Source organism: Hemicordylus capensis, chromosome 1 (assembly GCF_027244095.1).
Source record: "Hemicordylus capensis ecotype Gifberg chromosome 1, rHemCap1.1.pri, whole genome shotgun sequence".
In the NCBI taxonomy this organism is placed as follows: domain Eukaryota; kingdom Metazoa; phylum Chordata; class Lepidosauria; order Squamata; family Cordylidae; genus Hemicordylus; species Hemicordylus capensis.
Genome location: NC_069657.1, coordinates 125,983,298 through 126,010,844, shown reverse-complemented (window position 1 = coordinate 126,010,844; position 27,547 = coordinate 125,983,298). Strand labels below are relative to the sequence as shown.

Sequence of the window (27,547 nt, the reverse complement as noted above, 5' to 3'; positions counted from 1 at the left end):
CAGATGCACATATAAACCAGGTTTAGTGAGTCGGCCACATGCTTCGTTTCCCTTCTCCATTCAGCTTTTCCCTCCCACTGCACTGTGCCCCTTCTACCTCGGTTGAGTGTTACATTGTGAAAGTCATCATATAAGATAAATTCAGAGTGTCTTTGGAACTGATTCAGACTAGATTCTCAAAGTGGCAGACAATGTGATCCTGAACCAAATTTGCTGAGAAATAGATCTCACTGAGTCCAATCAGGTTTGCTCGCTAGTAAGTATGCAGAGAATTGCAGCCTGGCTTTAGGAGCAATATCATGTTCATTAACCTGACTGTCAGTGGTTTTTATTTCAATTTTACTCTCTCTGAAGTTATTTATGTATGTATTAAATTGGATATCTCACCCAATCCCAGAGATTCAAAGCTGTTCAAATAAAATAAAATAGACATATAAGGACTCACAATCTGGAAGTTTTATTTAACACCATCTGTTAAATAATAATGGTAATGACCCTCCTGCATTACCTAGTAGGAGTGTTTTGGAGTTAAGAACCCTTTGCATCCTTAAAAAACATTATTTCAGTGTGGGAATGGAAATAACCCATTCCCTGAACAAACGTGCTACTTTCCAAGAAACCCTGAACAAAATTGCTACTCTCCAGGAAATATTTTTGCATTTAAACTCAACTTAGCAAAATACTGGAAATTAAGTCAAAGAGCAGGTTTCCCACACCCATGCTGACTGAACAATAGAGAAGTTGTCATGAATGTTATAGCTACTTAGCACACCCATATTCCTTCATTCAGGTTTATGATGGAGTGGGAGTCACAGGCAGATGAAATTTCCTCACATGCCCCCTACAAAAGAGCAGTCAAGATCCCTTTCAAAGTTGGGAAAAGAAAGAATAATCACTATTCTTTTTAAAGCCGTGTCTCTAAATGGCTTGTGCCAAGACATACCTCACCCTGTTCAGACATTCAATAAAACACTGCAGTATAGGCTTATATGGCTGCAAGCATATTGGAAGTCTCACCCCTGGCCCATCGCTTACCCTGCTGCCCGTGTTCTTCAGGCTTTCCATTGCATTCATCTGAAAAGGCAAACACCATAAGTGTGATCATGCCTTTTTCCATGATTGGTGTCCCAGCTTCCCAATCACGGAAACCCCTGCCATTAGAGAGCCAGCATGGTGTAGTGGTTAGAGTTCTGGACTAGGACCGGGGAGATCCGAGTTCAAATCCCCATTCAGCCATGATACTTGCTGGGTGACTCTAGGCTAGTCACTTCTCTCTCAGCCTAACCTACTTCACAGGGTTGTTGTGAGGAGAAACTGAAGTATGTAGTACACCGCTCTGGGCTCCTTGGAGGACGAGCAGGATATAAAATGTTAATAAATAAAAAATAATAATTTGTGGACATGGTGTTCACCGCTTTAGACAAATGCTAATGTAACCATGAGCTGCGTAGCAGGAAGATAATTGACAGGCTGGGGTGGGACTTCCAGATCTGCTTTTGACACTTGTGCTTGTGAACAGTTTCTTTTCTGTAATTTGTAACGAGTTAAAAATCCAAGCTAAGCATCAGTCAGAATTATAGTTTTTAAAGTTTCAAATTAAAAGTTATTTAAAAAGCGAAAAACTAAGAATTATAAAAAGTAAAACGCCCTGAGCCATTTTGGAAGGGCAATTGAATAAATAAATAATAAAGAACCTACCAGATATAACTAACAGGTGAAACATTTAAAAGCCTCTTTAAAAATATGTGTTTTGAGTTGTTGTTTTTAAAAACACTGAGGGGAGGGAGCATGGTGAGCACTTTAGGGAGGGTGTTCTAAAGCAGAGGGGCCACAATTGAAAAGTCCCTGTCTCTAGTCCCTGCGAGCCAGATCTCTTTTAGTGGTGGGGGCCATGAGCAGGGCCTGAGATGATGAGAGGAGGGCCCTGACAGGTTCATATGGGCGAATGCAGTCTAACAGGTACACTGGTCCCAAGCCGTGTAGAGCTTTAAAGGTCAAGGTCCATCATCACACTGTCTTCTCTCCCTCTGAGACTGTGTGCTCAGAGTAGTTGTGATGGAAGACCACTTATAGGAGCTGGAGTGTGAGTGTGTGTTGCCATGGTAACCAGGCATGGAATGTTCGGGAGAGGGATTTAAAAAGGAGGACAGTTGGTCAGGAGAAGACAGTTGGGAGTAAGTTGAAGTTGGTGTTGGAGTGTTGGAGGTGAGAGTTAGGAGTGAGAGGTTGGACAGAGCGTAGCAGAGAAGTTGTTCAGGGGTTTGTGTGACACTTGATTGGTGAATGTGTGGAGACTATGGAACCAGCAGTACACTGGGGCAGTACTCCCAGCAGTACTGGGGCAGTGGGGACTGTTAAGCCTGGGAAAGAAACTTTGAATCTGAAAGGTGCCTAGAAGTGAAACCTCCTGGTGACAGACAGGAAAGTCTGAGATGATTCACTAAGTCTTCAAAACAAGTTTTATTTACCTCTGTCCCAGTTATATCACCTCTCTAAACGTTACATGTTATCAAGAAGAAAAAAGCCACTCAGAGAGCTAAACAGCTGATGTACTTTGTAACTTTGTAGAGAGGTTTATGTGTCCTACCTTGCAGAGATCTTTATTCCAATTAGTTGTAAACAATAAATTTATTCTTGTTTTTGTTCTACACTTCAAGTTTTGTTTCATTTGTACACTGGACATATATGCCTATCCTGGGCTTGCGAGGCTATGTAATCAAGGTGTTGAGTACTGAGTGCAGGATAATATGTAATCATATGGTGGCAGTGAAAGAAAGTAAAAACTGAATAAATTCCCAGCACCTATAGACTAAGTTGTTATAAAACAATATAAAAACAAATCACCCTCCTAGACTTGAGAGGGGCATCAGGGTGAGTTCCTGACAGTACTACATAACACAAGTACATTAGTTTCTGACTCTGGTAAATATGGAAAATGGAAAGGGGACATGCTTTGGACACATGCCAAGGCCAGTGATTGGCTCCAACTTCTGGGCATATTTCACTCTGTGTTTTGGAGATGTGCATCATCTCCTCTTTGTGACTTAATACTTATTTCAACAACTACCACTCAAATACCAATGTATTACACTAGTCCTGAGGGTTGATGTGATTATGCAATAGCATTCTAGTTCTGATGGTGCTCATATCATTTAACACCAAGCCAAGAAAGCACAAAATTGTATCCCTCAATGGAGCATATTAATCAATTAAGGACATATTGACACTGCAATTCTAAACTTATTTTTCAATCATTCCTTCCTTCTAGGGAATTCTTGTAATTATAGTTCAAGGGAACTGGGGGACCATTAACTGAATCCTCAGCACCTCACCAAACTACTATTTGCATAATTGGGGGCGGGGGGACATAAAACTGGTATACATTCGTATATAACTGATATGCATTTGCAGGGAAGCACACATTTCATTTGATTTCATTGGTGTGCTTTGTCTCAATAGTAATTATATTTTTCTGCACATATCAGCCATGAAAAAACCCAAATTTAACTTTTAATTAAAAAAAAAAATCAAAAGACATGCTTAACAAGAAATTCATCCTTGAGAAAGAAAAGAAGCAAAAGCGGGGGGGAACTCTCATAATAAGAGCAGAGGGGGAAACATAGGAAACATAGGAAGCTGCCATATTCTGAGTCAGACTATTGGTCTATCTAGCCCAGTATTGTCTTCACAGACTGGCAGAGGCTTCTCCAAGGTCGCAGGCAGGAATCTCTCTCAGCCCTATCTTGGAGAAGCCAGGGAGGGAACTTGGAACCTTCTGCTCTTCCCAGAGCGGCTCCATCCCCTGAGGGGAATATCTTACAGTGCTCTCACTTCTAGTCTCCCTTTCATATGCAACCGGGGTGGATCGTGCTTAGCTAAGGGGACAAGTCATGCTTGCTACCAAAAAACCAGCTCTCATGCCACTGTGGAGACCCAAGGACAGTGGCCAGGAAAGGGGACAGCTGAGACTTGTCTCAGGCTAAGCATGCAGAAGCTTCTCTCTTTTTTATGAGAAGCAAGTTTTGCATGGAACAGGAAGTAGAATGTAAATGATGACAGATCATGGAATGCTGTGCCAAAGTGCGTCACCTCTTTGTGTAATTTTCTTTAGCAAATCACATGACAAACTGCTGGTCTGAATACCCCCTAAAGGGCAAGAAGAAGCTGAAGCCCTGGCACTTTACCAGAGATTAGCAGTAGCATGGTGTGTTAAACAGTAGAGCCCCTGTAGCAAGCTGTTAAATTGTGCATGTTTTACGTTGAAAGAAAGCAGGCTTGAGCTTATCCCTACAGGGTATTAAATTAAGATGGTGTGTGTATTTAGCAGCTTAAATCTGAATAAGATTTTAATTCCATTTTCTGGAAACGCTTCATGTACAGTAATAGGACCACAGGATTTGTAGCAATCTAGTGGGCCCAACTCTCTCTTAACTGTCCTGTAGAGCTTCCAAGGGAGTAGAATGCATTTTGGCCCCTGAGTTGCTTGTTCCATGGCTGAACTGTGTTAATAGTTAGATTGAGGTTAATGTTGCATTTCCTAGTTCACTGTAGTTTAAAAGCATTGCTTCTTCTGTTCTCTGTGGATAGGTAGAATACCTGGAGAGGTCTGTCTCCAGTTACCACCGGTATGTCTGGTGGCAACTCGGAACCAGGCCTTCTCTGTAGCTGCTTCTGCCCTATGGAATGCACTCCCAGCAGATATCTGCAGTTTAGGCTCACTGTCGGCCTTTAAGAGAGCCCTGAAAACTTATTTGTTTGGCCTGGCCTTCCAAGGCTTTTAAATTGGGGCTATTTTAATTGGTTTTAAATGGTTTTTAATGGTTTTTAATTGGTTTTTATATTGTTTTAAGTAGTGTGTTTTAGATGGTGTTTGCTTTATGTCTTTTTAAATTGTTGTGCACTGCCCAGAGCCTTTGGATGAAGCGGTCTATAAATGTAATAAATAAATAAATAAAATTGCAGACCTTTCCCAGGGGAACAAGCTGCAGGTTATGTTGAACACATAGTTTGTCCCAGGCATGCTTGGAGTTCCTTTGCAAATAGCATGGGTGAGGATCAGTGTTCCCTCTAATTTTTATCATCAGTGAGCAGAAAGAGTTTTGTTCTGGGCAGCAGTATCAAGGCAGTGTGCACACATAACTGTCACACACATACACACACAGAGAGAAATAATGAAAAAGAATTAAAACTTATTTTAAAATAAATTTTATATAAAATTTTTAAAATAATTTTAAAATAAATTTTATTTTTTTAAATAAATTATATAATTGTAAAAATAAATTTTATAAACCATTTTCAACTGTTTTTTCTGGAAACAAACCACCTTGAGATGTTACAGTTTGGTGGTAAATAAATAAAGTGAGTAGGCAGTCCTTCAGATAAGTGCTTAGGGCCAAGTTGAGGACTTTAAATGTCAAAAACAGTGCCTGAGAGGTTTTTGCACAACCTACAGGCTTCTTTTAGCATCCACAGAATCCAAACAATTTTCTAGGCTTCAAAAATATATATGTACATTTGAAAATGTGAAAGGCTCAGAACCACAGTTGAAAGCCATAATTCCATGTGTTTAAGCTATTTCTACAGAATCCACCCACAGGAGTATGCTAACCAACTTTGATATCATCCAAGACATTAACTTGCAGCAGGGGAGAGAGACAGCATTTTAACTCAACTTACCAATGGCAGTGGCAGAGACGGGACTCCCCCCATCCCCAAGCCCCCACCTCAACAGGTTTTAATTAATTATTTGTTAAAAGCTGCAGCGGCAGTAGCTGCAGGGAGGGGGGACGAGGGGAAGGTCCCCCTTTTTACCCCTAAAGATCACCGCTGCTGGTGGCGGGATGGGGCGCAGTGGTGGCTACAGAGAGGGTGGTAGGATGGGGTGCAACCTGTGTTAGACCATGAAGTAAGGGGTGTGTGTATGTGTGTGTTGGGTTTTAACCCTTTACCTTCACCATGGTCCTGATCCAGATCAGCTCCCTCCCCCCTCCGCCACACACACAGAGCTGCAGTCGGTGTAAATGGGAGCTTCTCTCCCAGAAACAATAGCATTTGTCAGATGCCTGGTCTGGATTGGGACCATGGTAGGGATAAAGAGTTCTTGACCTCTCCTGCACACCATGGCCCCCATACGGATTGGGTCCACAGGGCTGCTATCTTAAACAAAGCATGCCAGGGCCAAACTGGATGCTTTACTCAACATGTAGCTTGGTCCTGAGAGGTTTTAAATACTTGAAAACTGTCAATATAAAATCTCAATTTCTACAGGCTAATTGTACCTAATTCATATCGATTTGGAGGGATCTTATGGGCCATTTAATACAACCTCCTGCTTGACGGAGGAAACCCAGAGCCCGAGCATCCCAAGCAGTTGACTGACTAGGCTCTGCTTGAAGACCTCAGTCAAGAGAGAGTCTCTCCGCAACTCACTCACCAAGTAACTGGCTCCATTGTTGAGCTGCTCTTACCCTTAAAATGTTTCTCCTAAGGTTCAGCTGAAATCTGCCCTCCTGTGACTTAAGCCTGTTAGAACTAGTCCTATCTTCTGGGGCAGCAGAGAACACGTCTTTGCTCTCTTCTGTGTGACAGCCCTTTAGGTATTTGAAGATCTATGAGGATTTCTTCTCCAGACTACCCAGTTCTTTCAACTTTTCCTCATAGTATAGGGCTTGTTTTCCGTTTTTTTTTTTGGTTTAAATTTAATTTTATTAAAGCATGATACAAAACAAACAGTCATTTATAGAAAAAACAATAAGCATCACTAGCAATAATATCCCTTTTTACAAACACATAAACTCCCATTTCTACTTAATTATACAAGTCTTGTTTAACAATCTTTCCAGGTAGTAATATAGTTGGAAGATGGGGAATGAGCAAAATTTTCCTGATGTATAAATAAAATAAAATAAAATCAGACCATATGGTAAAAAAGCATTGGAATTAGCTTGACCCAATCAAAGATGAATAGTGTGGGTCAATTTTTCTGAAATGGCTATGTGCCACATATGCTGGTACCAAATGACGAATCATATTTTTGTTTTCCAGTGTTGTGCAATGGACAATCTGGCAGCTGTTAAAATGAATACTATCAGTTATTTAGATGACAGCTCTGAATTGACCCCTGAAAATATATTTAATAATGCCAACTCTGGTCTCAGATCTAACCTCTGCTATGTAATAATACTCATATCTAAGACAACCTCTGTCCAAAAACAAGGAACACTAGGACATAACCACCATAAGTGAAAATATGTTCCCCTAGACCCATAACCATTCCAACAGAGAGAGGAAATGCTCTTATTCATATAAGCTAACCTGGAAGGGGTCATATACCACCTATGGAAAAGTTTAGTAAAGTTAGTAAACTTACGGCCAATTAAAGGATTATTTATTTGATTTATTATAATATCATACAATTTAGAAGTAAAGCCTTTAGAGGACTTTGAAGTTTCTAATATTAATATTTCAAACTTAGTCAGCTTTCTATTAGCTTGCTTTATTATATCAATATATTATATTGCTATAATATATAATATATTATAGTGAAAAATAAAAGACTTAAACTCTAGGAAATTCAGCCAGGAGTAACGCATACTCATAAACCTCTCCCATATCGGATCTAAATCAATTGGCTTATCCAAATAGTAGTGGTCTTTTAATTTAGTTGCATGGTGTCCAATAGCACTAAGTATTCAAGAAAATGTATCAAAATCAGGAAATTTAGGATGACTGCAAATTGTGATAAGGGGGGATCCAACCTTTCCTCATAGTATCGGGCTTGTTTTCCAATCTCTGACCAGCTTTGTTGCCCTCCTCCTACCAGAACTGGTCACAGCATTGCAGTTGAGGTCTGACCTGCAGAATACAGTTGGAACTATTGCTTCTCATTACTTGGAGACAATGGCTCTATTAATGCAGCGTAACATCACATTCACCTTTTTTGCATCCACATCATACTTCTGATTCGTGTTCAGCTTGTGATCAGCTGCAAGCCCAGAGAGCTGAAAGTGGCCTGAGTGCTGGCATTGCTTTGTATAGAATACACCCGCACTTCTTTTGTTCCTCATCACTTCTTGCTAAACAGGTTAGGCAGGTTCTAGAAGCAATGTTTATAATATATGAAGAAAAATGTATTTATCAAAGACAAAAGTGGGATGTCTATGTCCACCTTGGGAAACCAACGATTCGTCAAACTGAAAAAAATATCCTGAGTACAGGGCTAAAGACATGCAGTTTGGGAGGAGTCATCTCTTTTGAGCCAGACCTACATGTGATTTTTGTGAATGTAGTGAAAGTCGATCTCTATACAGAGGAGCAAATGATTTCACATTTGGCATCAATACAACCTTTCCAAGCATGGAATGCCTCTAGTGCGTTCAGTGCCTAAGCCTAGCAAGTTCTACAAAGCCCTCTGCCTCAGTGCAAAAATATAATAGGTGTTTCTCTTATGACACTCACAAGAACAAGTTCATTGTATAGCATTTTCCTGTTCCCTTTAGTGCAGTTTTGCTGTGCAGAAGTATAATGAAGCCATTGGTCACCAAAAAGGCAACTCCTCTTTCAGAAATGCATAGCAGTCTTTGACCTTATATGTAGAAAGCTTTAGAGGCTGTATTTCCCCCCATAGGCTTGGTATCTTGTGAAGACTCCTCCAGGTCCTCCATTCCCCCTCCAAGAGGACAGGCGACAATCTGTAAGCCGCCAGCCTTCATTCACCTACTCTGAATGGACAGAGGACAAGAATGAAGATGATTTTCTTGATATGGATCCAGTGCCAGAGACGCCAGTATTTGACTGTGTAATGGACATGAAAGCAGAAACAGATCCAGCAACACTGACAGTTAAATCTGTGGGACTGCAAGAAAGGTAGGATAACCATTAAAGAAATGCAAGGAGCTTGTCACAGAAAAATGGAGTTTTAGGAATTCTGAGTGAAACACTTAAGAACCTAACCAAGTTAATTTATTTTCTTTTGAAGCAAAAGGTCTAGGTTCTAGGTTCAGTAGTAATTTCATATACTTGCATTGGTGGATCATCTATTATTATTATTTATTTGCACAGTCAGACAGGTGTTATTGACTGGTTTGTTTTATCCAGACATGGAGTCCTTCCCAAGGACCTGGGTTGGCTGAATTTTATTGTCAATTGTTATAGATATCGTCGCAGAATATAGGCTGTTCCCAGTAAAGCTGCTTTTTGTAATTGGCTGACGGTGATTTCTGTGGCCCCTATGGTGTTGAGGTGCTCTTCAAGGTCTTTTGGAACTGCACCCAGGGCGCCAATTACCACTGGGATTATTTTGGTCTTTTTCTGCCACAGCCTTTCAATTTAAATTTGTAGATCTTTGTATTTGGTGATTTTTTCTATTTCTTTGTCTTCTATTCTGCTATCCCCTGGTATTGCTATGTCGATTATTTTCACTTGTTTTTCTTTCTTCTCGACTACAGTTATATCTGGTGTATTGTGTGGCAGATGTTTGTCTGTTTCTAGTCAGAAGTCCCATAATATTTTTACATCTTCATTTTCTTCAACTTTTTCAATTTTATGGTCCCACAAATTTTTGGCTACAGGTAGCTTGTATTTTTTACAGATGTTCCAGTGTATTATCCCTGCTACCTTGTCATGCCTTTGTTTGTAGTCAGTCTGTGTGATCTTTTTACAACAGCTGATTAGGTGGTCCACAGTTACATCTGCTTCTTTACAAAGGTGGCACTTGCTGTTTGTTGTTGACTTTTCTACTTTTGCTCTTATTGCATTTGTTCTTAGCACCTGTTCTTGTGCAGCCAGTATTCTTTCTTCAAGTTGCCATTCTTAAGCCATTGCCAGTTCTTGGTGATGTCTGATTTTCCACTTATATTGTGCAAATATTGACCATGCAGTGGCTTATTTCTCCATTTTTCTGCTCGATTCTTGGCTTGTTCTTTCTTGTAGGCCTGCTTTGTTTGATTGGTGTTGAATAGTTTCATATTACTGACCATTTGAAGTGCATCTTCTTCACTGTCCTTTATATATTCTTCAAGGCCTCTTTTCTCCTCCTCTACTGTTTGATGGACTTGCAGCATTCCTCTTCCACCAGAGCTGCGAGGGAGGTATAGCCTATCTACATCACTGCGGGAGTGCAGAGCATGATTGATGGTCATGATTTTCCTGGTCTTATGATGTAGCGTCTCTAGCTCTGCCTGGGTCCAGTCTATTATTCCTGCAGTGTATCTGATAACAGGTATAGCCCAGGTGTTTATGGCTTGTATGGTGTTCCCACCACTGAGTTTGGACTTGAGGATTTTTCTGACTCTTTTGATGTATTCACTTCCAATTTTTCTTTTAACTTCAGTGTGTGCAATGTTATCAACATGGAGAATGCCCAAGTATTTGTAATGTTCTTTCTCTTCCAGGTTCTTGATGTTGCTTCCATTGGGCAGTTCTATTCCTTCTGTTTTTCTTATGTTTCCTCTGTTCATCATTAATGCAGCACATTTGTCTGGTCCAAACTCCATTGCTATATCGCTACTGAATATACGGACAGTGTTTAGCAGTGATTCAATTTCTGACTGGGACTTTCCATACAACTTCAGATCGTCCATGTACAGCAGATGGTTGATTTTACTTGATGTTTTAGATGTTTGGTATCTGAGGCCTGGTTTTTTTTTAGTATTTGTGTAAGTGGGGTCGTGGCAATTACAAACAACAGAGGGGATAGTGAGTCCCCTTGGAAAATGCCTCTTCTAATGCTAACCTGTCCAAGTGTCTCGCCATTGATTGTTAACTGTGTACTCCACATGCTCATTGCTTTTTAAATAAATATCTGAATGTTTTTGCTGATACCAGTTGTTTCTAAACATTTTAGTATCCATGCGTGAGACAATGAATCAAAGGCTTTCTTGTAGTCAATCCATGCAACACTTAGATTTGTTTTTCTTCTCTTGCAATTTTCTAAAATCATTTTGTCAATCAGCAGCTGGTCTTCTGTGCCTCTGGTGTTCGGGCAATTTTCTTTCTGTTCAACTGGAAGCTGTCTGTGTTGCATCACTTAAGTGTTGCATCACTTCATCTGCTATTATTCCAGTTAATAATTTGAACATGGTTGGCAGGCAGGTTATCGGTCTATAATTACTTGGAACTGCACCTTTTACTGGGTTTTTCATGATGAGATGAGTTTTCCCAGTTGTTAGCCATTGTTCAATATCACCTCCTTGCAAAATGTGATTGAACTCTTTTGATAGTTGTTTATGAAGGCTTGTTAGGTGTTTAAGCCAAAAGCCATGCAGTTCATCGTCACTTGGAGCAGTCCAATTTTTAATTTTCTTTGCTCTTTCACTTATTAATTCTGGTGTTATTATTAGATCTTGCATTTGTTAGTTACATTTTTTGACCTCTTTCATCCAGCCTGCTTTTTTATTATAATCTATTGGATCGTCCCATCCAATATTGGATCGTCCCAGAATTGCACTGTTTCTTCTTTATTTGGTGTTTCTACATTTCTTGCAGTTTCTCCTTCTATGCTTTGGTAGAAACATCTCTGATTCGACTGGAATTGGAGATTCTACCTGTGTTGTGTAATTCTGGCTTTGTATCTGCTAATCTTCCTTGACACTGCTGTTATTTGCTGCTTTATTATTTCCAGGACTTCTCTAATTTTCCTTGGTATTTTTGGTTGTATTTTTGGATCAGATACTGTTTGGTGTTTTCATTCTTCAGCTTCTTGTCTTTCATATCTTTCAATTTACTAGCATCTGATCTAAGCCTGGAGATTTTATTTTCTAATCTAATCTTCCATTTAGGTGATGTACTACTTTCTTTTTTTACAGGTCCACTGATCTTATATCTGAGCTCTTGTGTTGTTATTGTTGCTGCACTGTACATTAGTCGGTTTGTTTCTTGCAAATTATTGGTTGTTATTTCTGCAAGTGCAGCACTGACATCTTTTAATGCCTGAGCAAGTTGTCTTTTGGCAACTGTTTTTAGAGCTGGAAGTCGAATCCTTTGGTTCATGTGCTCAGTTATTTTTTGCTTTAGTTCTTGTTGCTTTTCTGTTAAATGGCATTTGGGTTTTTTAGGTGAAGGCAAAGGGGAGGTTGCCTTGTTTTGATTTTGAAACAGGTCAGCAACAGTGGCATCCTCTATTTCCAACACCTCCTCCACCTGCGCCTGAGCAACTTCTTCCGTTGGTAATTCTTCTTCCGTATCTTGAGCCTGTGTTGCTCTTTGCAGTTCTTCCAGCTTAACTCCTGTGAATACTTTATTTCTTATTATGAATCTTCTCTGGTCTGCTAGCCTTTGTTATGTTATTTCTGTATCTGGATGCTATTATTATTATTATTAGTAGTAGTAGTAGTGGTAGTAGTAGTAGTAGTAGTAGTAGTAATAATTCGATTTCTATACCGCCCTTCCAAAAATGGCTCAGGGTGGTTTGCACAGAGAAATAACAAACAAATGCGGGCCTCTTCCCTCATTATCTTTATAATGCTCTCTGTAAAATCCTGTTAGGAAGAAACTATTCTGTGTTAATCTTTTTTTAAAGTACAGTTTTGATCTAATTTTTTTAAGCTGTACTACCGAACAATAGTCATCGGTTGTCATCCACTGAATTTAACTTTTATCAAAATTGGGACCTAAACAGGAGTGACAGGGAGATCTGTGATTAGGATCTCCCATGATTTTTGGTTTTGTTAATTAGCAGTCCCATGGGAGTTGTTGCTTTGAAAAATGTGGATATGGTGCTGTGGCAGAGGGTGTTTCACCCTTTCCTTCAAAGCCCTTTCACAGCCTTTCGCCTCTAAAGCTGCTGTTAGGTCCCCAGAGGAAAATAGACTGGTGCAGATGCTGTTCATGTCTTCCTCCTCACCCTTCACTCTCATAGAGTTAATAGCAACTTGGAGGGAATAATATCAGTAAAGGCCATGAGGCACCCTCTGCCAGAGCACCACATCTTCGATATTGAAAGCAGTCCCCTCATCACTACCCAGTGGCACTTTTGGATTTAGCTCTTAAACAAGGTTTTGAGGTAAGTTCTGTTGACTGATGCAGTGGTAGTCTACACTGTAAAATACAAGGTGCTGGAGTGGTTATAACCTCTAGATCCCTAAACAGCTTAGGCCTAGGGTATTTAAGATAACATCTTCTTCCCTATGAGCCCCATCATCCATTGAGATCATCTGGAGATGTCGGTCTGCAGTTGCCACCAGCTCATTTGCTGGCTACACAGGGACGGGCCTTCTCTGTTGCCACCCTGAGACTCTGGAATGTGCTCCCTACTGAAATAAGAGCCTCCCCATCTCTAACAAGTTTTTAAAAGTTGCTAAAAGCACATTTACTCACCCAAGCTTTTTAACTAGACTTGTGGTTTAAAATTGTTTTAAGGTTTTAACTTCCATTTTAATTTGTTTATGTTGCTGTAAACTGCCCAGAGACAGAAATTTGGGGCAATATACAAATATAATAAATAAATAAATAAATAAATAAATAAATAAATAAATAACGGATGCAGCTACACAAAGTACATCATCCATGTTATAATATGGAGGAAACCAGCAATCTTATATATATGTTTTTGCTAATTAACGTTTGATCCTTTTTGTGAAGGCATTCTGCTCTCATGATAACCTAAACTATGTATGTAATGTAATTTTATTTACAGTCATTGACCAAACAGAGTGTAAAAACCAGTAAACATTAAAATATGTATATACATATATACAGTTTAAGATTGGGGTGATATCCCATTATACCTTTTAAAAGCAATATAACTAAACTTAGCTACAGGAATAGAAATTAAAGCATCTTTGTCTGAAAGCAGATGTTTTACAAGGTTAGCATCGGATTGATCTGCCAGTTTACATATTAGAGGAGCAATAAGGCGTTCCCTGGGATACAAATGGAGATTACAGTGGAGAAGGATATGTGCGACAGTTTCTGTATCTCCTGATCCACAACGGCAGTGTCGTTCTTCTAAAGGCACACCTTGAAACCTCCCAGCTAGAACTGCGGATGGAAAGGAATTAACCCTTACTCTTGTGAATATCCATCGAAACTTAGAGAAAGTAATTGTCGACAGATATTTTGCGGGGAAAAGATCCATATTAGTTCTTATACCTCTATCAAACTCTGGAAGCGCAGCCCAGTTTTCTTGGATCTCAATATCAACAAAGCATTGTTTCACTACTCTTTTCGCGTTCACTAGACCCAATTCCAGCAGTTGGGCTATGTATTATTTCTGCATCTCATGTCAGGAAGTAATTTAGTATGAAAAGTATATTGATATTTGGAGTTACATAGCATTTAGAGAATTTGGATTTCAGGCAGTTTCCTTACAACTTGCAACTGCTTGATTGTGTGTGTTACCCAGAGAACAAAGGAAATGTACTTTCAGAAGCTTTGGCCTAAAAAGAGGTATACAAATAATCTCAATAAATAAGCAATTAATGACTGTGAAAAAATCCAGCATTGACAGATAACTGCATATGCCACTGTCTTGTGCAGGAGGGGTTCAAATGTTTCACTCACACTGGACATGTGCACTCCAGGCTGTACTGAACAAGGGTTTGGCTATATCATGTCTCCAAGGGAAGAATCAGCACGGGAATATCTCCAGACAGCTTCAAACGTTCTCACTGAAGAGGAGCTGCACAAGAAAGCATTGGATTCTTTCGTACTCCAGACAGAGTTCTTTGTGAGTATTCTGACATTCCAATTTAAGGCATGGATTTGTAGCCTCTTTCTTGGACACAATGTGGGCTTTGTGTTTTGCACAGCACCTGCACCTATCTATCTATCTATCTATCTATCTAAAAGTAGTAGAAACTTCATGCTCCTGGCAATTGGCTTGTCTGATAGTCATCGATGAGCAGATCTTGCATATTGTACAGGGAACAATAGTTAAGTGGTGGCATGCAAAACCAGAAGCCTGCTTGAGATGAATAAGTTGGATAATTCTCTTTCACTATTAAACAGGAAGCCATAAGCCTGACAGTGATGTGAATCAACTCTGAGACAGGGCAGAAATCTGTACCGCTTTCTGTAACTTTGCAGACATAAAGCAGTGAGAAGCCCACAGTTAATAGTGTAACCATTATTTTGCTCAAGAGTGGATTGATTTCTGGGGATCTGAGAGGATGAAAAGATTGGTTGAAGGCTAGAGGAAAGTGGATATAGAGATTTGCTGAAATGTATGATCTCCTTTAAGTGTGTCTTGGAGTCGTCTGATGATATTCCTAATTACTTCCAGTGAAGAATGTTAGATGATAACCAACATGTCATTGGCATGACAACCACCTCATTGTAATAGCGCTCTCTCTCTCTCTCTCTCTCTCTCTCTCTCTCTCTCTCTCTCTCTCTCTCTCTCACACACACACACACACACACACACACACACACACAGTATTTGAGTGGCATGTTCTATTACATAATCTGCCTCATTGTTAAGGGCTGTTCTCACATAACTGCTGTGTGCAGATTCCACTTGTGGTTAGGCAGTGGAATTATATGTGTCCATAGATCCTCAAGCCCATCTCGCATAGGCCCAATTATTTTTATTTGTGAAAACTGGAATGGGTTGCAGATCTTGCACTATGAAACTTGCATACATTGGATGAGGAACTGATAGCTATGTAGTCTCTCTATGTTGTCCCCACATGTTGAAGATATGGAAAAGCAGTAAGATTATAATATCTCATGCATGAGTTGGTCTTCTCCAGCCTCAGATCTATAAACACTGGGCAGCATTCAGACTAGTTAGTAATGACTAACTTATCTTATTGCTTTCAGTGGTACTTAGATATGACTGATTTTGTCTGTATCTTGCCGACTGTCCTCATAGTAGTGAATCTCACAAGAGCTCTTTGAGTCTCACCCATCATTACTTTACTTTTGCCAAGGAAAAAATTAAGCACGGGCAGCGGTGGCTTGAGTTGAGGCTCGTGCGCTCCCTGATGCTGGCCTCCTGACACTGACAGCACTGTGTGACCCAAAAGGGTGTGTCTGAATTGCACAGGGAGAATACATCCTGAAACTTGACAGATGGTGTTTTTACACCTCTGTACATGTGAGTAAGGTTTACAGTCCAGAAGCTACAGACTAATGCTCTAGCAACAGACTAAAATACCCAGAGTTATTGATAAGCAGTCATACTACCTACCATCCACTGTTCCCATGCCTAAGAACTATGGCTGCAATCACGCACATAGTTAAGCTGCTTAAATCCCATTGACTTCAATGCATTTAGTCACAGTAGACTCCCTATAGCTAAAATGAGTTATTCCTGTACTTTACTGATTAAATTAGTTTTCAGACATATTTTGATATTTATAATTTCAAAAGGAAAACTACAACACTCAAAGCAGGAATACATCAATGTGATTTGGGAAATAAAAGAGTTAGTAGAAATGGTGAATTATGAGTTTCAACTAATTTCACTGCTGTCAGTAATTCAAGATATAATAGGATTTGCTTTCCTCTGCCCTTTATGACTTTATTGATGGTTTCTGTTGTGTATGTTTCAACAGGAAATCCCAATGAACTTTATTGATCCTAAAGAATATGATATTCCAGGTTTGGTACGGAAGAATCGCTATAAAACAATTCTCCCAAGTAAGCACCAGATTCTTATCACAGCCTACCTTCAAACCAAACTTTCATTTATTATTTTGAAGTGTTTGATATTTTACATATTTGTTAACTTCTGCAAAAACTGGTTTAAATAAGCTGGAATCCACTAAGACATGCTGGAAGCAATTCCTTAAGCTTAATGTCTCATGCTGTTTTCATTTGTGGCATCTTTGTACACATAGCAGGAGGTAGTAAGACTTATGACAAAACAAGTTTTATGCCTGAACATGAACAAGAGAGTAGTGGGGAAGATCAGGAGGAATTAGAAATTTACCTACTGATACAGAAATCAATAGTATATTTTTTCCATTGCTTCCTGGTGGCTCATAATGGTATTTCCAAGTGGCCAGTTAAGACCAGTTGCTAGTAAGACCGTTGTGGGTTGGTCACAATGTGCCTACAAAGCGTGTGGAGGATGATGGGGAAATTTAATGCTTCCTGAAATGTGTTTTATTCTCACTGAAATAGATCTAGGCACTGAAGTGTTCACTCTGCCTTAGCAGCCATTCACATCTCAACAGCCATTTATAATATCCACAAATTCCCAGAATTGAGTCCGCAGGGGAGGAGCTCCATGACCATTCTATAGAGTTTATGCAGAATCCATTCTCATCCACAGATCAAAGAATCATCTTTTTATGAGCGGGCTCTGTAGAGACCCCTTTGGGATGTTATAGGCGAGGTTATAAAACAGGTAGTTTCCCAAGAAAGTCACAACTACAGGTTTAAAAGTCCAAATACAAATATCAAATCAGTCTTTCCTTTATTATTAAGGAAAGGTGGAAGACGAAAGAGTTTCTCAAAGAAGTTTCTCTTCATCCTGAAAAACTATTAGTCAAACAAAAGCCCAAAGGCCCTGAAAGGAATTCCTTAACATACTCTGCATTGCTTTTATGCTTTTGTTTTAAATTTTTAATCAAATTTGTTTTATATTTTTAGCTTAATATTTTAATTGTGTCTTTTTTACAATCTTGTTTTTAAATTTTGCTGTAAACCGCCTTGGGATTGTTTTAATGAAAGGCGGTATATAAATTTAACAATCAATCAGTCAATCAATCAATCAATACTAGGCCTCCAGCCAAATCACCACACTCTTTCAGGCCTCCCATTGACTGCATTCACTTGCCAACCTAGCAATATTCATATTAATTAATAGAATAAGTTCAGTATTGAGTCATGACTCAGGTCATTTTCAAATAATGTCCTTTTTCTTCCTAAATTTTCCAGTGTGGGTACACAAGCAAGCTCAGATTGATACAAACAATGTATCAAGAAGCTTTGTATCCAAGAAGGATCTAGACCCATGGTATCTCCCATGGTAGCTTATGTTCAGGCAGCAACAAGACAGTTAAGGTCTTCCCACTAGCTTCCACTGAAACGTCCATACACCAGTGTTAACCCATCCAAAAAGTAGCATTGTTCTCACCCCATCAGACTGCTGACTTGGCTTAAAAGAAAATAATGGCTTAGAGTTGTCAGTCTTGACTTAGGCTACCTAAGCTGGATCCTTCCAGGTCAAGTCTTCTTTCATGCACACCTTGGCAAAACTGTCACCTTATCTTCACCTCTGCTATATAGAAGAGATTCACACTTTGTAAGGTGCATCTTTGCCTAGTTAGCAGGGGACAAAGAGAATCCTGAGAATAGCCTAGCTGCTGCCATTTGGACTACCTGAACACTTTTCAAGCACAACCCCACTCAGGGCATGTTATAGTAGTCAAGCCTTAATTGGTCTGAGGCATGGGTGACCCAGAACAGATCTACTATCTCCAGATAAGGGCACAGATGGCACACCAACTGAAGCTGGGCATAGGCATCTCTAGCAACTACTGCCCCCTGAGTATACAGTAGCAAGGTCTGGTCCAGAATTACCCATGAACTACACACCAGAGCCTTCAGCGGAAGTGATACCTTATCCAGAAGAGTCTTTCACTTAACCTTTGACTGGCTATTTTACTGATTAGAGGCACCTCTATCTTGCCTGGATTTAATTTTCAGTCGACACCAGGTATCTCAATCCCATCATCTCCAGTTAAAAAAAATCTCAAGGTAGCAGGGCTAGGAAACTGGGACCTTCTGTATGTAAAGCATGTGCCTTTTCACTGAGCTGTGACCCCTTGCCTAAAACTCTGAACCTGTATGAGATTGCTTTACACTGAATTTGGCCATTGGTCTGTTTAAACCAGTACTCTCACCTCTTGCTAGTAGCAGTGCTTCAGAGTCTCCGACAGAGATGTTCCCAGTTCTACTGCCAGAAACCTTTTAATGATAAGAGGCCCTGGGGATTCAACCAGGACTCTTATACATGCAGTAGCTTTTCCTCCCTCCCTCTCTCCCTTCTATGTTCCCTAGCATGTAATAGGCTCAGCCAAATACAGATTTGGTCCACAAACCTCGAAAATATGAATATTTATTTATTTATTTATTTATTTATTTCACATACTGCCTGACTCCAAAGACTCTAGGTGGTTCACAAAAATAAACGCAACAGGGACAAAATAAAACCAACTATTAAAACAACAATTTAAAAAATTAAAACATTCAGAAATTACAGCAATTAAAAAATTTAAAACATTACTTCCAAGTTACAAGTCCCTCTTGAGTTATCTAGAGGCCTAGGCTGAAAGCTGCAGACCTCACTGATGTAACATATTCAAATCCCATTCATGTAACTGACACAATTTAATATAATCATTTTTTTTTGTTTTATTCATTCATTCTAATTTCTCCCCCAGTTTATGCAGATGAAATATGATGATGAGGATACCTTAATTTCATTTTGTTTACTCATTCACATGCAAGGAAGGGGAAAGGATGATCAGGGATTATATCCAAAATGTGGCAAGCACTTTACAACTTCCTTAATAAAATATGTGGTTTTTTAAACATAGTCTGACATCCAAATTAACAAAGCACTGGTACAAAGAATACACAATACATGCTACAGGGGCGATTTTTGTCAGTCTCCCCTTTCCTATATAGTTGGACTCCAAAAATAAGTTCCTGAGGGCTGTGACCCTCAGCATCATATTTTTGGAAGTCAATCCGCTACAGAGGAAAAGGGAGATTGATTAAAATTGCCCCTCCCCTGTCACTACACATGCACTTTGGTCTGGAAGTCAGCTGTAACATCCAGATAACGTCCAAATCTTTAATAGCAGTATCTGCAAGCTTGGATTGCACCATAATGTAACCTGCTTTGGAATTTTGTTGTTGTTGTTGAAAAATGATATATAAATATTTTTGGCAGGTTCTGGTGTTTCTTGGACAGAGAAGCATGTTTGGGTTAGGAAGGTGGACCTGGCTAAGTGATCCAGGGGAGTAGGGAGCTTCGCTGCGGCCAGAGGACAAAATCCTTTGGCGGCTCCCCCTAGGTTTTATTGTGCATGCCTGACGTCAGCTGCAAGGGGGCAGGGCCAGTGCCAAGAACAGGGCCGTCAGCCCCAGCAGAGCTTCCCTTCCCAATCACAGTTCGTGGAATCCCCGACAGGGAGCTCATTTCCCTGCCTTCTTGAAGAGGCATTGAATCGCTAGCTGGCTATATCCCCCACCCCCCACCCCCAGCATAGCCAGCACTTCAGTGAAACACGGGTTGGAGAAGAGAGGGCTGTGCCTCATGATTCCAGCCGGCAAGCACTTCATTCGCCGGCTGGGTGTGGGAGGAGGCCAGGGGACACCCTGGCCTAGGGCGAGGGGGAGCTTTGGTGGCTCCCCCAGACCCTGGCAGCCAGAGGACAATCATCCCCCCTTGCTCCATAGTCCCTATGCCCCTGAAGCAATCATAACTATATGGGGTGCATTACAAAATAACATAATCAAGAAGAAGCAATCCCTGGACCAAGGATCAGACAGCTGTAGTTCTGATACGTGTAGAGAGAGCTAGAGGCATGATTAACAAGGGGTGATGGTTGCCCAAACATACTCATGTTATCAAGCCTTATTATCAGTTTTGCTTGTAGGAAACAACAATCTGCCTTAGCCTTAGGCTGGTACCTACGGCGTGTGTCAGTAAGTCACAGTGTCAGCTGCACGTCATGACGGTGTGAGGAAGAGGCCATGAAGTGTAGCTAAAGGTCATGTAGATAGCTTTAAAGACTTGCACTATTTTGCTTACATAGCTTATCATAAATCATGTTATAATTGCATCTTCATACTAAAGAACAAGAAGTACATGGTTAGAAAAGTTGCCTGCAAAGCAGAATGTGTTGCTTGGCATGTGGCAGGGGTGAGGGGGGGGGGGAAGAATTAAAAATATCTAAGGTTGTTTAAAACAGATGTTCACTCCAGTTAGAACTGAAAGGTAAACAGGCACTTAACTTAATGATCAGTTGCCTGCAACTCTACAGTTAATTGCAGTTAGTGAGAGAAATGATAATAGTCTTTAATTCAGCTAATTTATATTTCTTTTGTCGGAAATATCTTTTGCAGATTTACAGATTTGTTGTGGGTAATTTTTTTTTAATAAAGAGTGGTGTCTTTTTGAAGAAATTGGTTGTTTTGTGTGTTATGTCTTCAGAAGTGCTAGCCTAACCAGATGAAAATGATTTCCAGTGGCCTGAAGCCAGATTCTACTGCCCAGTGGTAGAAAAATAGAGAACTCAATAACAGGTATGGGAAGTAGTACAGGGAGACATCTCTGCCTTTGTAGCAATATTGGCTTCGGGGATGTCCGCCTGCAGTAGCACCCATTACTGCTGTGATGTGCTAATGCTCCATAAAGGACTCTGTGCAGTGTAGGAATAGAATTCGAGGACTTTTTAGACTAGGACTAGAGGCAGGACCATCAAGGCATTATAGTGGATATTGGAGCACCCTGCTTCTCTAGCAGTTGTATAGTGTTTGCTATCCATTTAGTTTGAAGACCCAATCTAAGGTTTTGAGTCACGGTTAGAATATTCTGAAGGTCACATGTGGCTGTTCAGAGTATAGGTTTTACTGCCCATCCCTTCTCTGCTGTTGTGGACAGCTCATGAGAAGCTCCTCATGTTTCTTTGCAGTGTATAACTGTCCACTGTTGCTTTACATTTTCCAGATCCCCACAGCAGAGTGTGCCTTACCTCAGATGATCAAGATGATCCCCTGAGTTCTTACATCAATGCCAACTACATCCGGGTAAGAGCTAAGCAAACCTATGGGGATTTCTGTGTAGGCGACTAGGCTTTAATTATTTGTGACCAGCTGAGGCATTCCATAAATCTCCTCTTACACCCACACACCAGGGATAGCTGCTGGGGGTGGCTGGGTGGAAAATGAGCTTCAAATGTGTTGCTTGTTCACCCTCTCCCTGCCCAGGCTACTTATCTCTCTCTCTGCCTTTGCCCTGCTTCAAGCTGCATGGGCCATCATTCGCCCAGTTGGAGACAGGGATCTCTAACTTTGTGACTGAAATCCCCAGTCACAGGGATGAGGATTCCTATCCCCAAGTGGGCGAATGATAGCCCTTGTAACTCAATGTGGAGCAGACCCGTTTGGGGTGGGGAGCCTGGTCAGGGAGAGGAAGGGTGAATGAGCAACACACCTGAGGCTCGTTTTCTGCCCTCTCCTCCCCCCACTCCGCCACCATCTGCAGTGCCTGCCCCTGACACACACACTATTTTATCTCAAAGCTTTAAAATACAGTTGCCATGATTCTGAATGCTATCTTTTGGCAGTCTGATAGTAAAACCGAGCCTTTTTAACTGCCTCTACCACAGTGCTTGAGTTACAGCAAGACCAAAATGGGTATTATGCCAGACTAATCCCTGTAGAATCCAGCTTGGTTTCACCATGTATCTTGCGTAGCATAAATTGTTTCCATTGCCATAGCAACTGTTGCTGCTTGTATAAACTGAAGTTGCACCTTCTGCCCTTGGCCTATGCTTATCTTTATGCAAGTGTGGAGGGGGGGCAGAGTGTGCAAGCATATTTATTTCTGATTTTCTAACACTCTTTGGGTAAGGTCTGGAAGTCTGTGTGCAGTTTTAATACTAATGAACCTTTGTTGTTTTGTTGGCAGGGCTATGGAGGAGAAGAAAAGGTGTACATTGCTACTCAGGGACCCATAGTTAATACTGTCAGTGATTTCTGGAGAATGGTGTGGCAGGAGTGTTCTCCAATTATTGTCATGATTACCAATATAGAAGAGATGAATGAGGTAAGGTTGTGTCCCCACTCTCTGCCCCCTGGTGTAATTGATGTCCCCACAATGGATGCCTTGAGCCATAGGAAATAATGGAATGGAACATGCTTCTGTGCATGGAGCTAGTTTGCTCTGTAGCTCACTTTAGTTGTCAGTGTTTGATGTGTAATACAAAGGTTTCACGGGCAAAATGTCCACCAAATGTAAGCCCTGGCCCTAGGTTGAGGAAGACACATCCACATTTTGGATATTGCATTCTTCTCAGGATTTCATTTTGTTATTGGGAAAGTGTGAGCCCTGTTACAAGAATGAAAGCTGGATTTGAATGCATTTACACTAGAGCCCAGTTCAACAAGGGCAACTTTAACAAGTGTGTGAGGGGGGCAGGACATTGCCTCAATCCTTGTCCCATAAAGTTGTCTCCCAGCAAGTTCTGTTACCACTGATATCACTTTCTCCAGACCTCTTTGGCCATACTTGTGAGCAGCAGGGGCAGCATTTGGCATCCCTCGGGACTGGATTTGGCCCAAGGGTCTTCTAGTTCCTACCTCCTATGCTAGTCATGGACATATTGCATGAAAACTTTGAACTAGCCCTTGAGGGATTGTCTCACACTGAGCTAACATAGCCCAGTTAGACTAACCATCTGAATAAACCCTGTATATCGGTTCTTATCCAACCAAGAGAGCTTGACGGATTGTGGTCAGCTACCATTTTAATTCCAGACTTTTCATCAAAACTCTGCAGCACTGCTTTGAAAACTACTTTGCCAAGAAGCTAGGGATGTTGTACATCTAGACATGAACACATTCACTTTCTCTGAAAGACATATTTGGTTACAAGTCCTTCATCAATGCACAAATACCTAGTAGATTCCATCAGTTTCTGTATTAATAAATGATATAATTAAGTCTAGTTTCCCCATTGATACCTCTTATTTCAAAAATTAAATTGTGCCACGAGACTCAGATATAAATATATGTTACAAGCTCCTTCTTACTTAACATCCCTGCTCTGATATTCTTCTTCCCCCCAGCTTCAAATTAAAGTATGAACACTGTGTCTTAAAAATATGTCGATAAAGAGCTGAAATCTTTGTTCTGCTGTGAAGCTAGAAAAAGAGTCTTTGTGTTGCTGCTATATACATTAACTCCAATAATACAAATATTAGTGGCTCGGTATTCCAGCACTCTTGTCAGGTCTAATCTGAAGTGACAGACAGCCCATGGAAATGTGTGGGTGTTCTTACTCCACTTCATTTTAGCTGCTCAGAGTCTGAGCTATAGATAGCTACTAGCACTTTTGACAGTTTTTTTACAATGAATGCTGTTGTAGCATGGAGGGGCTGTAGCAGGGTGTAGAATGGTGGGGAAAATGACGCAAGGAATAGTATGATGAATTCTCTGGCTGGGCTAAATTTGTGACACACCATTGATTTTGAAGGAGCTGCTATAGTTTATGCTAAATCAAAATGTCACACTCCAAGGGGGAGGAAGTGTGTTCCTGGCCCTTCTTGACTCCACAATCCTGGGTGAGAACAGCTAAGGAGCTGCTATAGTTTATGCTAAATCAAAATGTCACACTCCAAGGGGGAGGAAGTGTGTTCCTGGCCCTTCTGGACTCCACAATCCTGGGTGAGAACAGCCAAGGAGCTGCTATAGTTTATGCTAAATCAAAATGTCACACTCCAAGGGGGAGGAAGTGTGTTCCTGGCCCTTCTTGACTCCACAGTCCTGGGTGAGAACAGCCAAGGTCAGCCTCCTAGTAAGCCAGAGGAGGAAGTTACTTCATCACCTGCATTGTCCTCCTGGCTTGCTACATCCAGCTGGTTCCCTCTCTTGGGGAATTCTAGCTCCTACTCTCAAGAGCAGCCCTCATCTTCAGTTACCTTGGCTTTAAATGCCCTAGTATAGAGCTGACAGGGCTTGAAGCCTATTCCAAGCCCTCCCCCCACCCTGGCCTCACATCCTGCATCCTCCCTCTCCCAACATGGCCCCACCAGAGCTGTTCCCTGCAGCTCTCCATACCTCACCTGCTCATCCCCACTGGGACCTAACAGGCCTGGAACCATCTCACCCCCGCTCCCTTCAGGGGGAAGACAGCAGTCCCAAAGGAGGGACACCACACTCCGCATGCACCCTGCTGGACTCCACTGGGCTGTACAGGCAACCAGGTAATGTGGCATCCCAACACAAAATTTGACTCCTCAAAGTGTTATCTCCTTTAGCTGAATTTTGTTTAACCTCTGCTCATTAAGTTTATGATGCAGGGAACAATGAAGTCTTTAAATGACCCTGTAAGGAACGGAACATGCAGGAGAGGCACAATCTTGCTTTGCCACTAAGAGATTTAGATGCAGTCTGGCATATATTTGGGGATAAATGACATGAAGTAATAAATTGGGGGTGGGTGGGTGGGTTGTTGGCTCCACCTCATTCTTATAGACCAGCCCAAAGGTGATCTATAGGTTGCTCTCACCACTGGGATCAGTGTCCACATTGTCCCTCCACTCCCCAGAGTGAATCATTGAATACAACTCATTATATGAGTGGGGGCCATCACATTGTGAGTTTCCCTACCTGTTCTAGCAAATGCCATTAACATTGATTGCAGGCAGAAACTCCTGATGATATAGGCATGACTCACGTGATAAATTATACTTAGCTCTAAGGCTGGAGTGAGGAAACTTGCCCTGGGGGTGACAGTCCCTGAGGCGCTTCACACGACATGAGCTTAGCCCACTCTCCCCGCAGATGAGCAGTCGCTTGTAGCTGGGCGGCCAGATCAGCTGCCCACACGACTGCCGGCTCTGTCATGGAGTCAGCGGGGGGCTGAGGAGATCGGGGGCCACGCAGCCCCCAGAAGTTCCAGGATGTCCTGTGCAAGTGGATGGGGCATCCTGGAGAGACCCCCGAGCCTGGGAGGCTGCTTGCAGTCTCCTGGATGGGGGTCTACTTATGTGTCACCACGCACTGCACTCAAGCAACGAAATGAGGTTAACGGAGTGCTCGCTCCATTAACCTCATTTAAGTGGAGGGTGTTTTAGGTGGGCTAGCTGTCTTGGGAGCAACGAGCTTGCCCACGAGCCCGATGGTTCCCATGCTCCACGGAAAGCGGGGTAAGCTCCATTAGTTGATCATGGGAATAGCCTCCCTGTGTTGAGTATAATATAGAGCATGGATTCTCAATGTTGGGTCCCCAGATGTTATTGGATTTCAACTCCCATAATCCCTAACCCCAGTCGCCTTTCATTGGGGATTATGGGAGTTGAAGTCCAATAACATCTGGGGACCCAACGTTGAGAATCCCTGATATAGAGGACTGTTCAGAAGATACACTATGCCTGCTGACTCCTCCACATCACTTGGAAATGGAGTGTGTGCAGATGTCTCTGCTTACCCCTGCCCACATTTTACATGCCATCCCACCACTACTGAATTGCCTCTCAACATGCTAATTAAATACTACCTTAATCGTATTAAATACTTCGTAGCAATTTAATACTAAGGAGAATACATGAGAAGTTTGAGCATACTGTCCCTCCCCACATGATTATGCAGCAACCAGACGTGGGGAGAAATGTGTGCAGAAACGCTGTTCCCTAAATGATGCAGATTCTGGTGGACATATTGTCCAAAGCAGCCCAGAGAAAGGCTTATACTCTCTACTCCAGGGTATATAGGACTGCAGTACAACAGTGCTGCCTTTGGGGGTTTTCTTCTGAAAGGGAACGGTGAACAGCTAGCCACCTCTACCACTCAGCCATGATTCAGAGAGAGTTTCAAGAGATGGATGAGCAAAATGAGCAGCCCATATCTGCCTTTCAATCTGAACTTTCATTAGGATTTTCTGTGGAGGACCAGAGCTGGAGTATACCATTCTTGGCCTAGAGTGACCAGGAAATGGAATGTCCACTGACGACATGGCACATTTGCAGATGTCCACAATCATGATAGGCAGGTACTGTGGCCACTAGATGACAGATTGTTGAGTTGAAATAACTTTGGAGGTTGGAGGCACAAGGGAAGGGAGCTCCTTCTCACGTTTATTTTGGAAATTTGGTAAGATACTGTGAGTGTGTACCCTAACCCATCAGACATAACTAAAGTTCTAGGAACATTTGAATGAGCAGCTTTATTCACCCCAAGGCTTAGAGCAATCATAAAGGGAAATTGCTTTTATAGGCATCATATGTGATTTCCACATTCAGTGAGTTTAAGGTTGCAATCTTAAGCACTCTTACGAAGGAGCAAGTCTCATTTACTTCTGAGTAAACAGGATTGCACTGCATATCAAGCAGTCAAGCACTGGAGTAGGAAGTGTAACAATTACTACAGTCAGTCAGTATCCAGTAAAGTTCTCTGAAGCTCACAACTTGCAGCAAGCACTTGGAAGTGACCCAGAACAGACTGCAAGGTTACGTAGCTAAATATCCTTGGATTCCTGCTAAAACATTCTAGATTAATCACCTCTGAAACAGCCTTGATTATGTAAACAGGAGACTGTACTGGTGCGTACATTGGACCCATCTGCTTTTACATCCCATAATGTGGATGCTGTAAACTGTTGCTTTGCTCTCAAAGCTTTTCAGGGCAGAAAAATGTGTTATGCATATATATGCATAGGACAGAATGAATGCCAGATCCAGATTGTGAGAAGCTTCTGGTTACCCCAAAGAGCGTTTTCATTTATTATATGTAATTTTTTTAAAAAAACACCTTATACTGCCTATTAGTTTAACAAAACTAAGCAAGTCTAGGTTTGGTTGGTGCCTGGAGGGGTGACTGTCTGGGAACTCCACTTTTGGTGCCTCAAGTTCCACCTTAGAAG

The 27,547-nt window shown here is 41.3% G+C and overlaps 1 protein-coding gene across 15 annotated transcripts in view; it reads left to right on the top strand.

Moving 5' to 3' along the window:
• The window catches only part of PTPN5 (protein tyrosine phosphatase non-receptor type 5), a 137,561-nt gene that overhangs the window by 78,585 nt on the left and 31,429 nt on the right, over positions 1-27,547 (top strand). For all 15 annotated transcript variants that reach the window (XM_053267451.1, XM_053267460.1, XM_053267490.1 and 12 more), the window contains 5 exons: positions 8,627-8,865; positions 14,476-14,665; positions 16,497-16,581; positions 21,632-21,711; positions 22,595-22,732. In XM_053267451.1, coding sequence (XP_053123426.1) covers positions 8,627-8,865; positions 14,476-14,665; positions 16,497-16,581; positions 21,632-21,711; positions 22,595-22,732 — 732 coding nt within the window. The remainder of the gene's footprint in view (positions 1-8,626; positions 8,866-14,475; positions 14,666-16,496; positions 16,582-21,631; positions 21,712-22,594; positions 22,733-27,547) is intronic.